The 14068-nt window shown below is 37.0% G+C and overlaps 2 protein-coding genes across 2 annotated transcripts; one reads left to right on the top strand and one right to left on the bottom strand.

Annotated features, from left to right (window-relative positions):
- The first annotated feature begins 1606 nt into the window (after positions 1-1606).
- On the top strand, positions 1607-5152 carry LOC103932103. Its single transcript, XM_048584463.1, has 2 exons — positions 1607-3917; positions 4115-5152. The coding sequence occupies exons 1-2, from the start codon at positions 1824-1826 to the stop codon at positions 4538-4540; spliced, it is 2520 nt and encodes an 839-aa protein (XP_048440420.1). The 5' UTR covers positions 1607-1823; the 3' UTR covers positions 4541-5152.
- On the bottom strand, positions 4964-11051 carry LOC103932104. Its single transcript, XM_009341656.3, has 15 exons — positions 10863-11051; positions 10703-10777; positions 10112-10193; positions 9744-9847; positions 9040-9166; positions 8558-8652; positions 7875-7998; positions 7556-7636; positions 7301-7399; positions 6848-7006; positions 6685-6745; positions 6506-6579; positions 6227-6271; positions 5787-5957; positions 4964-5691 (listed from the first exon to the last, which is right to left on the bottom strand). Exons 2-15 carry the CDS (start codon positions 10738-10740, stop codon positions 5182-5184), a joined length of 1770 nt encoding a protein of 589 aa, XP_009339931.2. The 5' UTR covers positions 10741-10777; positions 10863-11051; the 3' UTR covers positions 4964-5181.
- Between the last annotated feature and the right edge of the window lie 3017 nt (positions 11052-14068).

The raw sequence follows: 14068 nt of genomic DNA on the forward strand, positions 1-14068 counted from the left end.
CTAATGCTATATCATATTTTGAGATTTATTAATAAAAAACAAACACATTTAATGTAATTTAGTAGATTAATAAAATCACGTAGTGGTATTCCAAATAAACGGAAACTAAAAGCCACTGCCTTTTTTTTTTTTAACAAAAGCCGCGGCCTTTTAGTTGCAGCCGAAAATACTCTTCGACAGAGATGGGGATCCGTGCACTCAAACTCAGAGGGATTGTAGGGGCTCGAGGAGAGCAGGGAGTGGGACCCTTCTGAGCCTTTAACTTAACACAAATGAACTCGTAACCCTTTTCTGCAAGCCACAACCAACTAATTTGCCGATCGGATCCTACATATTAAACGATTTTATTTTATTTTTAATAATCCAGGTCTTTTTTATCTTAGACGAACAGTGATGCTGGCTTATGCATGTATATGATTAGATGGAGTTTTAAATTATTTAATTAGGATTCAAATTTTGCTTCATCAAATCTTAATTAGCGTTGAAAAAGTGGTTAGTTTGATAACATTAATTATGTCCTTATATCCTAACTATCTGCAGATGCTTAGTTGGCATAATTAGCATTTCATTGGAATGTTTATCCCATAAGAGCAAGACTAGGGAGAAAATTATTGATTAGAAGCTACTTGTATATAATTAAAAGACATGTCAATTAACCATGCTTCGCTGCTGAAATAAGAGCAGCAAGTGCTCTTGAAAAGTCAATCACAAGTGGACACGTGTCTAAATAATTAAAATTAGAAACTATAATAGGACACGTGTTCGTTTGTAATTGGGTTTCATCAGCACTTGCTGCTTTTCTTTCAGCAGTGAAGTATGGTTCTATGTCAATATGTCTAAAAATGGTCGAACCAGAAGGAAAATATTTGGCTTCTTCTTCTTTATAGACCAATTACAGTTTGACATGCATAAATTTTTTTTGCGTGTTTAATAAATTGTTTTTATATATAGATCAAACTCTTTGCAATCGAATAAGAGTGACTTTTTGGAACACATTGTTTTTAGAAAGATTAAAAATAAAAAAATTAAAAAAAATAAAAAAGTAGAAGTCAATGTCTCCAACAAGCTATGATACATGGAGAAATGGTAAGTTGAGAGAAAAACACCAAGCAATTTCTTGAGCTGGCACCACCCTTTCTTTCTTTTTGGTTTTCTCATAAGCGATTCTAAGTTATGAGAGCAAATTATATAATGCCATATATACAAAATTTACACACATAATTATATGATTAGTACGAGACACTACAGCAACAGTATTCTCATGATATATATACAAAACTTACACGCATAATTGTATAATTGGTACGAGACATCATAGCAACAGTATTCTTATATACTCAACAAGAGAAAGATATTGCTCGAACTAATTTGGCTAAGCCACAGAAAGACATTGAATCTAGGACGAGCAAAAATTGATTCCCCAACAAAACATAACAAACTTAGGAGGAAAACAAGAGGGAAAATACAAAAGCAAAATATGACGTTCACTCTTTCCTCTCCATTTCCACAGATTAAACGTGCTCCCCAAGCTTCTCTTCCTCCCTCCTCGTTTATAAACCCATCCCCTCCTCCTTTTCTACAACTTCAAAACCAAACCAAAATTCTTTCGTCTTCTTCTTCAACACAATCATATTCCGTCGAAAATCGACACACAGATAGAGAGAGTAGCTTCGGATTTGAGGGTCGTGGGTGTTTTTGCGGCCTTCAAACTAATACTGAAGAGCTAATATTGCCTAATCCTCTATTTACTTTTAAAGTAACAAAGAGAGAGAGAGAGAGAGAGAGAGAGAGAGAGAGAGAGAGAGAGAGAGAGAGAGAGCAACATGGTTGAGTGCGATAACTCAGGAGAAGGTGAAAGAAGCATTCATTTGCAGATTGACGAGCTTCTTCATCGACGTCTCAACGAAACAAGCAGCGCCACGTTCAGCACAATGTTCGAGCCTCAGAGCAGCATTGAGAAGAGAGACAGCAGCGCAGCAGCTTCCGTTGCTTCTCCAACTGCACAACCAGTTCCAGCACCAGAGAAAAAACTGACCCTTTTCGCGCTCCGCCTAGCAGTGCTCGAAAAGGTAGCAACCGGCCTAGGAACCCTCGGGTTCATCTGGGCAACGGTGGTTCTGCTGGGCGGTTTCGCCATTGAATTAGACCAGACCGACTTCTGGTTCATCACAATCATTTTGCTGATAGAAGGGACACGAATCTTCAGCAGGAGCCACGAGCTTGAGTGGCAGCACCAGGCCACATGGTCCATAACTGACGCTGGAATCAACAGCTTTCGCGCACTGCAAATCAGCTCAAGCTCCGTGATCCACAACATCAGAGCAGTTTTCAGGCCTGTGCAGAACCTTGCACTCAGGAAACAAAGCCAACACAGCAGAGACATTGCGAGGACCAATGACAATTCAGTGTTTTCGCGGAACTCTGATCTTCAGGGGAAGATAGACCGGACTTGGACAAGCTCGGAAGTCCCTCTCCTGCCTTACGCACACCGGTTTTTTTGCGCAAAACATATAAGTAAGCTGCTCTACTGGCTCCAGCTCCTGTCCGCCTCATCATGTGTGGCTCTTTCGCTGGTGAAGCTCGTGAACCACAACTATGGAGAGGTTGAAAAGGGGAACACTAACAAGAGCAACAGGCAGTTTGCACTGAGTATTTTTTATTCGTTAGCATTGGCGGAAGCTCTGCTGTTTCTCATGGAGAAGGCTTACAGTGAGTTTATGATAAGCTGTTGTAAATTGTTGGAGGAGGTGAACAAAGAGTGTGATTTGGGGCCTTCGGGGATGGTCTCGATTAGGAGATTTTTTTATGACGCGTATTCGAGGTGTGTGAATGGAAGCATTTTTGATGGACTGCAGATGGATATGGTTACTTTTGGAATGGACTTATTGGGCTCGAAGTCCACCGATGAACAGCTCATTGGAGCAAAAATTCTTCGACAGTTTTCAATGAACCGGCGGTATTCAGATGATACATTGCAGAAGATTGGTATTAATATTGCAGTGATTGAACGATTGGTTGAGATACTGAATTGGACAGATCAAGAGGAGGAGGAAATCAGACGGTCAGCAGCAGAGATTTTGTCGAAACTGGCTGGCAAAAAGCAGAACTCCATTCGAGTAGCTGGAGTTCCTGGCGCAATGGAATCAATCTCATCTCTGCTCCAAACATGCAGGAGCTCAAGTGGTCCAGCTGATGAGATCAGTGAGAAGAGGATCATTTCTGACCACGCAAACTACGGATTCTTGACATTCAACCATTTGGGATTGCTTATTCTGAAGAAACTTGCGCGTGTCCACGACAACTGTGGGAAGATTGGAAACACAAGAGGCCTCCTGCCAAAGATCATAGATTTTACACATGCCGACGAGAGGATCCTAAAAGACGTGACTGTTATGCCAAACGATCAGATACTGACGCTGAAACGATCCCTCCAGTTGGTGAAGAGGCTTGCAAGCACGACCGGCAACACAGGAAAGAATCTGAGGAGAAATCTTTCGGAGATAGTTTTCACAATCAGCAATATCAGAGATATTCTGAGATATGGAGAGAAACAGCCAGTGCTGCAACAATTGGGAATTGAAATCTTAACAAGTTTGGCGCTGGAAGAGGAGGCAACCGAGAGAGTAGGAGGAACAGGTGGAGTTCTTAAGGAGTTATTCAAAATTTTCTTCAACAAGGGAATGCTGAAGAATGATAAAGTGAGGATCAAAGCCGGAGAAGCACTGGCTATGCTGGTTTTGGAGAGCACGAATAACTGTCAGCGGATATTCAAATTGGGGGTGCTCGAAAGCCTCATTGAAGCTCTAGAGGTTCGACTGGTTAGCGTGCATGCTGCTAGGATTCTGAGGAATTTGTGCACCTACAATGGCTCGAACTGTTTCCACCAGCTAAAGGGGATTACAAATGCAGTACCTACAGTAAGTTCTTCCTTGGCACATTACCTACCTGTAATTTTATTCTGCACTAACAAATGTTACGTACGAGTAATGTTTTCTTGTCGAACAATCTGATATATTAGATTGCCAAATCGACAATCTGACAATATAACATGTCAGACTGTGACAACAGGTCTGCACTAAAAACTCATTTCTTATGCATTTGGCTTTGATTGCAGGTGCTTCGTGCAATTACTTCAGAAGAACACAAACTGCAGGAAGCAATGGTAGGACTAGCTGCGCCAGTTCTAGCATTCTTGTCTCCCGAAGAATCAAGCCTCATGTTTAAGAAAGCCGAAATTACTGAGGCAGAAGTGGCTAATGAACTAGTTCAGATCCTGAAGAGGTACAGGCATCCACCAATCAAAGTTCCAAGAATAAGGAGGTTTGCCATAGAACTGGCAATCTGGATGATGAGAAACAAACCGGAAAATGTTCAGATTTTCAGGACTTTGGAGATGGAAAAGGAGCTGGATTTTGTGCTGGACACAACCGCAGAGCTCGAAAGCTTCAGCATTTTCTCTGGTACCGTAGGAATGAGCCGGCACAGCACGACGATCCATTCATTGGTAGAGACTGCATTGGGGTTGCTAGCTGAAGGGTGAAATAATGCAGAATAATGCAGTACATCACCAAATTCAATACATATGTGGGAATCCAATAATCTTGAAGTTAATCACTTCACGTAACACATAATTAAATTCTTTTATTTTTTGGATAAAGCTTCTTGTACTGTAATCTGTAGATGTGATTATATTATACCATCAACGTTCAAATTTCTACTTAATTGAGGAAGTTGTTGCCTTCTATCACGAGATTATCACTTAATTAAGAACATTCAACTCTTTGCACCTGAGGTCTCGAGTTCGATTCTGATTCCGCTTCTGCTTCCCCAACTATCACTTGTTTAAAATTAGACATGGCACATGTGATAGGAAGATATATTGAAAAATAATTTCCCATATCAGAACACCAAGAACAACAAAACAATATATTCATTTGTGTTGTGTACACTGAATAAGAATCTGGAACCAGAAGAAACCATTTTTTTTTATGTTACAACTAAAAATCAATACAATTTTACAAAGCAATCTTTCTACTCTTTCGTTCTTTTTTTTTCGGTTTGGTTTTTGCTTTTCCAGACGAGCATTTTACAAATCATGAACCCTGACACTTTAGTTACAAACAAATACAATCATATTGTCTACGGAGATAACTGAAAAAATAAAGGAAGGAAAAGAGTCATCTATCGGCTGTGGTTGTTTCTAAAGAAGTTAAAATCCCAACGACGTATCAAACCATCCATGACATTGCTTGCAGGATTTTTTACCACCGTTACAGTGGCTGTCGTCTTGGCTGATAAGTCACCATCTGAAGAGCTTTGGATGCTTTCTGATGCATCGCTTCGGCTAGATGGCCCGGCGCTCCCATTCTCCATTATGGATAGAGGCGTTTGTAATGCAGGTTCTGTGGACGGAACTCTTGTACGAGACTGATCTTCAGGTCTCGAGTCGTGGGATTTACTTACTGAAGTGGAAGAAGATTCTGTTTTCAAGGATCCAAAGTGCCCAACTGAAGTGGAAGTAGATTCTGTCTCCAACAGCCCTCGCTTCTCTGCAGGAGATGCATCATCCTGCTGGTCATCTTTTTGTGACGACTTTAAGGAATCCAGGGTATCTCCTGGTGGTTGCTCTTCTGCCTGAGGGCCTCTCATTTCTAAATCTTTTAGCGACAAAATCACTGCTTCCATGAACATCTGGTAATTTGGACGAGTTAAACGTTAATTGATTCATCAGTCATTCCAAAAATGTCCTGTATCCAGACCACATCTAGGTCAATTATATGACTCACCCGTTCTTCCTCATCAACATCACTTGGAAAACCTGCCAGGTCATCAAGCTGGTATTCTACATATTGATCATCATCCATCGTGGTCGGAACATGAGGCCCACAAGGACTGCCATTTGCAAATTCAAAGCTAATCATATCAGAAGATGATGGGCCATTATCGCTTTTTCCATCCTGCACCACCATGGATAGTCAAGACGTTTAACTCTGTTACGTTTCTAGTTAAACCAGAAGATGACTTTGAACTACTCAGGCACCAATGCACCATAAAATTTCTGAGCCACATCATGTACCAATCTGTCACAAGTATCTGCTACAGTGGCACATAGGTTTTTTTCTTCATTTGCGTGATCAGGCATATGTCATGTTAGTGCGTAATGTTAATTATGAGGAAAAAAATTTGGGATTTTGGAAGCAGTTTAAGAAGAGAAAAGGCAAAATACCTTGGATTCAGATTGGCCATCGGTAGATGAAATACCAGAAGGTACCTGAGGAAAAATGATAGAAGATAACAAAAGAGAAAAAATATATATATAGTTAATACACCTGCAGAACACTAAACCATCATTCACAAAAAAAAAAAGGTATTTCTGCCTCTCCCCCCTCTCTAACAGTTGTCAATATCTGCAAACTCTTTTTTTTTTTTTTTTAAATTAAAAAAAAAAATTAATGCAGCAGTTTTTCATTTGTGGAAGAAAAATAAGAACGAACTAATTACTAACATCCATCCGACTCATGGGTCTTCTTGACCGGAGTTGTCTAATGGCATCCTGTTGGCCGCTGCTCGGTGCTGCTTCTGCAGGTAAGAAGTAATCAACAGGACAGTGAGTAAGAAACAGGTCGCCAAATAAGGAGCCTGTGCACTTGCAATGTTAAAGAGACAATAATGCACTTTAATCACCTGCAGAAGCAATTGAACGTCCATGATCATAATCAGCAGCGTGCACACTTCTCCAAGTACCCTGCACGCAAAGCAGTCAACATTTGAGAAGGGCTGTGAATATAAAATCTAGCAATTTTAATACAACAGAAACTTACAGCCAGATGAATTACAGTTTTTTTACCTTACCAAAGGTACCGTGTAGAGTGTCAAAAAATGTTCCCCCAACCTCATCTTCGGGGGGTTGCAAAACATTGTGGAAAAAGATGTTTATAGAATCAAAGTAGAATTGAGGTCGTGGAGAATTGTGATCTCCCTCAAATTTGATGATATTTTTGTCTCCCTGCAAAAGTTCTTATTTACATAAGGATATTTGGAAGACAGAACGATGAAAATCAAATGATGGTAGACCCAGGAGACATCTTGCTTTTATCATCGGGGTGGGGAATCGAACTTGGGAGCTCTTCCACAATTGGGAAGAGAAATACCATTGGACTAAGAGCTAGCTGGTATGTGTAATGAATACTAAACTCATTAGACGTCACAGAGAATTGAGAGTTCTAATTTGTTTCAACTCCATGTAAACAATGTACGAGACACAGTACAAAATTATGGTAATCGCATTACGAATATTTACCATATAAGCCTCAAATATACGATCTGAATGATGGGGTTGTATGAAATCATCATCAATGGCATGCCCAAACAAAACTGGAACAAAGCAAGAGCTTGCCACCTAATAAAAAAACAGAGTCAACCAGAAACCTCCACTGCTTAAGAGAACTTCAAGTGTATGAAAGATTGTGACAGAGAATGTAAATTTATGTTTTCTATTCTAACGTGTTTAGTCACAGAATCAAGATAACAAAATAAACATTCATGGATAAAATACCTTAATGGTGTTCAATTTCATTATGTCAAATTTTGCTTTTTTCTGGATAGCTCTTCGCATGTATTGGATTGCAAACTTCACCTAAATAAGCAAAAAGAAAAGGTCAAGGTCAGAGTATATAGGTCCTTGCAGTCAATTAGTTAGTGTGCCGCTAAAACTGATAAAATAAAAATAAAAAATTAGAAACTTAATTGCCCAATATAGGCGAGAACTGATAATGACTATCAGAAGGGTTTTAATTAATAGCAATCTATTCCCCAATATGCACCAAAATACAGTTACAATATCCCAGAAAATCAGACATATAGGATCTACTTACAGTGAACTTCGGCAAACGAATTTTGTAGGTGTCCACCAATTCCATCATCAAATCAACCAAATCAGAGAATGGACTGTCAAGAACCATTCCTGCTATTGAAGGATCCTCAGCTCCATACAAAAGACTGCCAAATATGTATATGGTTAATAGCAGATAAGCTGACCCTCAAGTAATAGCTACTCAACAAACATCCAATTATTGATGCAGAGCGTACATCTGCTTTCATATATTGTTCATATGCTAACATATCTTATATCCACCTTACGTTCACAATCTCTTCAATTCTTCTTGTTGCTTATCCTAATGGACTCTTCAACTGTTGTTATTATGGTCATCATTAAGATCTCCACTAACACTTTTAATGCTACCAATAGTTCATTATACAACACAGTTGAGGAGGACACTGGCTACATGCAAACACTTGGGGGAATCTTATATATCATACAAGCAAGAGCATGCCATGTGAGGCTTTGCACCATCAAGTTATAAGCTCATGAAATGGTCCTAATTCTTCGATAACCGGAAGAAATTTTACTGACCATAAAAATCTTCAAGAAACCCTGATAAACACTATTTTGTGTTTAGAAATTTCTTCAACCAATAATACAAGAAATGGAAAGATCTCCAAAATTTACATTCGTGTATGCAAGCTTACAATTAAGCAATAAGTGAATGAGCAAAACCTGGTAACAGCACCCATTGAACGGCCCCACAAGCCAATTAAAGATACATTTCCATCTGCTCGCAAATAATCAACCACAGTCTTCAGGTCATCCTTCTGAAAAAACAATAAGTCAGATGTCAATTCCCATGATGCAGAATGGTAACCACATGCATATACAAGGGGCAACAGGGTAAATGTCATAAAGAAGTCAAGGCATTCACAATCATAAATATGGTTTTGACAAATGGAGAAAAACGTAAGAATCACCCTCATGGATATATTGACTTCAATTTTGGATACTCATTGGACCAATTATTAGATATACATAATTAAGATCTCCCTTATGCTGCCTCATTAGTAAACCTTCCATTTCAACATACAAATTATTTAAGCCAATAGTAGTCATCATACAATCCAAAGCTAACGTGGAACAAACACAGCAGAATTGTAGTCCAGTTGTTATATGATGAATCTGTTTAAAATACTTAATTGAGTACTTACTTCATTCCACCCTAAAGTCACGTGATCTCCTCCGGAGATTCCGGATCCTGAGAAATCAAGAGTGAAAACTGTAATATTTGATGGAAGCAAAATAATAGCTGCTTCACTGGCATCAGCCCTGCACCCACTGTCAACACAATATACTGCGGTCAATCACGTTATATTCTATGAAGGCAAACAAAAAGGCATAAAATGTCATTTAGATTATCAGAGGCGCATAACTTTCACATACATAAGTGTTAACATAGCTATGAAGTATGAAATATCATGGAAGTGTAAATGTTGGTTGATCATTTACTCGTGTGCAATAAGTATAGGTTGGAAAAGGAAATACAGCACTCTGACTGTTTCTACAAATTCAACTAGCAGTACAAAGAATCGAAAAAAAATGTGAGGCCAGGTAACTAGGGCCTTAGTATTTGTCAAAATTTTGATTCCCATTTACTTCATGATTGAAATACGTAACAGTAAAGCAACTTCATCTTCCTGGTGAAGATTAAGGCCATTTAGAAATTGTTTCATTGCTAGCTACTAATGAAATCCATTTATGTAAATCACAGGGAAGGCAATTATGTAGTTGACTACTCAAATTTAAAAGTAAAATCTCATTCTTCCAAGTTCTGAAATGTCATAAAGATTGTAAATACAGTATGAAACACGCATGAAACAAACATGCAACTCCAATAAAGCATAAATTTTCAGACCTGTTTCCATGACAATATATTACACAAGGCAAAGGCTTTTCTCCTGGACTAACAATGGGCGTGTAATGACTACACTTCAGGACATCTCCCCGACCATTTTTCACCTGCAGGATTTTCAAAGACCAGTAATAATTTTTATATAAGGGAGACAACCACATGGAATTCTGAAGTCATAAGCAGGCAGAAAATGAACACCATTCAGAATTAGAAATAACGTGCAAGATAAAAGAAATTCTGAGACAAACAATCATAAAAGTTGCATATCCAGAAGGTATTTACGCCCTCCAACAAAACGAAAGCTTGTAAGTTCAGAAACTGAATAAAATACTAATCTAGCTCTCAGGACACACAAAACATGGAAAGCTTACCTCCAAATCCTTTCTTTGGTACCATTTCCCTTTCAGTATGAACTCTTCATCCAACAAATCATTTTTTGGGTCGTATTCAGCCCTGAAACCAAACACGCGTAAACTCATGTACTCTTCTAATAATTACAAATCATTTTGGTTTCTAATTCTGAAAGGCAAAGAAATCACTCAAATTTCACTAATTCAGTACAGTTTCGCGTTCAACAAATAAACTTCACAAAATCCTAAATTAACACCAGTACAAAAAATGGAGAAAACAGAGACGAGGTTCAACTCCACCTTTACCACAAAAAAACATGCTAATCAAATCATATGCTCCATACTCTATTTCTTTCTACAAATAGGAAACTACGAATTTTATGTAAACAAACAGTTGAATTGGGCTAATTAAACAAAAGGGTTCCATTTCCCCAGAGAACCCAATTAGGAAAGCAACTAAAGATTCAAACTTTCAGCTCCAAATTCATCTTTCCCAGCAACCAAACGCAGTAAAAACAAAAACCCATCACGAATCCAATCCCAAAATCCAAAAAAATAACACAAAATCTAAGAGCTACGAAGTACATAGAGGGCTAAAGGGTAATTGTGAACCTGGGAGGCCGAATAATAAAGTTGACAAGCTGCTCCATAGATTCCAAAAAAGGATCTCCCTCTCTGAGCTCTTTGCTGTTCTCCCACAAATTTAACTTCTTTCAGCAAAAAATTCAATAAATATTGAAAAATAAACAAATTAAATTACAAAAAATAATACCCGAAGAAACAAAAATTGAACTTGGTGGGTGATGCGGAATTGCAGAGACCAATACGAAACAAGAAAGAAGAAGAAGAAAGGAGCGGCCTATGCTGTTGGGGGTGGAAATATAACAAGAAATTTGTGTGTTTGTTTCCTTGCAAACAAGAAGAACAAAAAAGATTTATTATTTTATTTATTTGAGTATTATTTCATTTTATTATTATTTAGTTTATTTGTTTGCTCTTTGCCTCTCTGGCTCTTTTCTTTCTCCAACCTCTGGCTATTCGCACGTGTTATGCGTATGTATCCGTTTCAGAGCTGGAACCAGGTACGGGCCGGGTTCCCAGATCGGGCTTGGTTCATAAAATATATTAATTATTAGTATATGGATGAATTATTAATACAATTAATTATAATTTTTTTAATACAAATGATATTACTATTTTAATTTATATAGAACAAATGGAGGATCTCAACCCAAAATGCAGCGGGTTGAAAAGAAAAACTCTAACCACAAGACAATTTAAGACTTGTCAATTAACAATATTTTATCCAACAAAAAACAAACTATAATCTTAGTTTCATATTGAGTTTAATTTTGAGGTAGTTTTACCGCTCTCAAGTATCATAAATTTCATACCCTTGCTACCCTTAGTTTTTTTTTGTTTCAGTTTCGTACCCAAACTTTGATTTTTTGACAATTCAATATTTCCATTAGGCTGTCTGTCAAGTTCTCCTATAAGTAATGAGGTGGCATAACTTTGGCTCATCATATTTGCTATGTGGATGAGAGATTCTCTTGTAAATCCAAGCCACCATGTCTAGTGCTAATTCTTGGGATATGATCGGCTAAGGTTATGTTGTGTCATCACTTAACAAAGAACTTGATAGAAAGCCTAACGAAAATATTAAGTGTCAGAAAAATCATTTAGGTATGAAACTGAAACGAAAAAAATTTAAGAATAGTAAAGTGCGAATTTCACAATACTTAATGATAGTAAAGAGAGAACTATCCTTAATTTTAATAATAAAAGGAGTATTAAGTTGCATGATTAGTCGATGATTGGCTCATATGCGTAGTTTAACTCGCCTAATTTTCTATGACTCAAATCAACTCCCTTTCCGTTGTAATCTTTCTATCCTCATTCATCAATATGGTATTTGATTTCCCCTATAAAAATATAAATGTTATTGGCATTCTAAATAAAAAAGTTTTCTGCTTATAAATTTATATTTATACTTTTAATTTTTATTCAATTTTAAAATCATGGCCCTGAGCCATTTAATATTATGGTGTAGTGGTATTTCTTTTTATTTGTAAGTGTGAGGTCTTAGGTTCGATTCTCACCAAAGGCGAATTTGAACCACAATATGGCTATCCCATTGTGAGGCTAAGCTCACTCCCCACCTCTTTGGTGTAGATAACATCATTTGTTAAAATATAAATAAATAACTTCTTTTGAAAATATAAATAAATAAATAAAGAATGAGAGCACTATGACTATTTTGAAGTGAACAACAACTCCCAAAATAATTTGTATTGAAATGACTTATTAACTCGTTGGTTTATATTTATCGGTTACAAAATGTTTAGAGGAAGGGAAGGCTACCCCATTTCAGGATCAAGGCATATCATATGTTTATTTGAGGACTTACATATCTTAGTTTTTTTGTTTTTTCTTAAATATGCAACTGATTAAGTTAGTTCATTGTATTATTTTGTGAAGAAAAATGGTCATGCAAGACACATTTAGAGTAGGATAATAGACGTGCGTGGGAATTCTAATGAGCAATATATTGTTAATAAAAGTACTATATTTTTTTCATGAAAAATTACTGTAACTTTGGAATTTGAATCCATATCTACCTTTTGCACAAAATCAATCACTTGCATCATATTGTTAAAATGTTTTTTGAGGGTATATGTGGCATTTAACATGGTCTAATTTATTTCCAAATGGAAGTAAAACAAATACAAATATAAAGGGCAACTAAGAAATTGGCAAAAAAATCCAAGTTAGTGGGATTCAAGGGTAGCCTCTCACTTTTGCATCAAGGTTGAATAGATAAAGTAAAATAGGTAATGATAATGACCATATAGCAATGTTGGGAAATTCATGATGTGAAAGAAGCACCCACCTTACCAAATGGTTTCCACTAGCTTTATACTTGTGTCACCAACACAATAAGGATCACTCATTTGCCTTCAAATGATAGGCAAACAAATCACTCCAATCCAAAGACATCCCAATTCTATGCCAACAATCTTAAGGCTCGTTTGAAACTGTATTTAAAATGACTGAAAATGCTTTTAAAAAAATATTTGTGGATTCTAAAAGCACTTAAAATGTTTCTTGAAAAGCACCAGTTATGTGCTTCTTTTGGGAATCACTTCAAATGTTTTTCTATGATTCACTTGCATTTTTACTAAAAATTAGGTTCTAAAAATATTTCACAAAAAAACACTTTTATCCATTTTAAAAATAATTCCAAACAAACCCGTAGTCACAAAATAAATGCTAGAAGCAATCTAAAAAATTAAAAGAGAAATTGTCTGAAAAGTCGAATAAAAATGCTAAAAGTAGATGCTCACTTGCACATAAAAGACTGATTCTAGCACATTTCTTGTCCAAATTCAAATTCAAATTCAAAATAAATAAATAAAGAAGGGCCTATAGAGCGCATGATGGACTCTCTAGAGACAAATATTCCCACGTCCGTGCCCGATAACACGAACAATTTGTGCATTGAATCGGTTTCTCCCATAAAAAATTTGTATACACAAATAACTAGTGTGTAGACATAATGAGACACTCACTAATTGAGCTAAACGTATTAATTTTTAAGACAAAAATAGAAAACACAATTCATTATTGTAAAGGAAGAATAACAATTGGACATTTTTTAATCATGTTTCATGGAAGTGATGTAATGCACATAAACATAACATGTTGTTTTTTTTCTAGCCCACCATCTTACCTAGTTTGTTTTTCTTTAAAAGAGAGACCAGCTGGTAGGGAAGTCACGCCAGTTCACCCTTTGGGATGTCGGCAAGACTCACAAAAGTTGTTCAGACCACCATCGCGTGATTCATCAATACAAAAAATCGAACCCAGGACTTAGTTTGTTGGATTCGAGAACCTTTGGTTTGTCAACCCTTAATTTGGATTTTTCAAATGAATAATTTGGTTATTAAAATAGGATTTGGATACCACCTGGATTCA

Source organism: the organism of the source record quoted next, unplaced genomic scaffold (genome assembly GCF_019419815.1).
Source record: "Pyrus x bretschneideri cultivar Hongxiangsu unplaced genomic scaffold, Pyrus_bretschneideri_v1 Contig21, whole genome shotgun sequence".
Classification (NCBI taxonomy): Eukaryota; Viridiplantae; Streptophyta; class Magnoliopsida; order Rosales; family Rosaceae; genus Pyrus; species Pyrus x bretschneideri.

What these genes read in the sequence shown, in the direction of transcription:
- LOC103932103 (XM_048584463.1), top strand. Translation starts at nt 1,824, where the DNA reads ATGGTTGAGTGCGATAACTCAGGAGAAGGTGAAAGAAGCATTCATTTG. An exon ending in TTACAAATGCAGTACCTACA is followed by an intron (nt 3,918 to 4,114) that starts GTAAGTTCTTCC and finishes CTTTGATTGCAG; the next exon opens with GTGCTTCGTGCAATTACTTC.
- LOC103932104 (XM_009341656.3), bottom strand. Translation starts at nt 10,740, where the DNA reads ATGGAGCAGCTTGTCAACTTTATTATTCGGCCTCCCAG. An exon ending in ACCAAAGAAAGGATTTGGAG is followed by an intron (nt 9,848 to 10,111) that starts GTAAGCTTTCCA and finishes AAAATCCTGCAG; the next exon opens with GTGAAAAATGGTCGGGGAGA. An exon ending in ATGTTGATGAGGAAGAACGG is followed by an intron (nt 5,692 to 5,786) that starts GTGAGTCATATA and finishes CCAAATTACCAG; the next exon opens with ATGTTCATGGAAGCAGTGAT.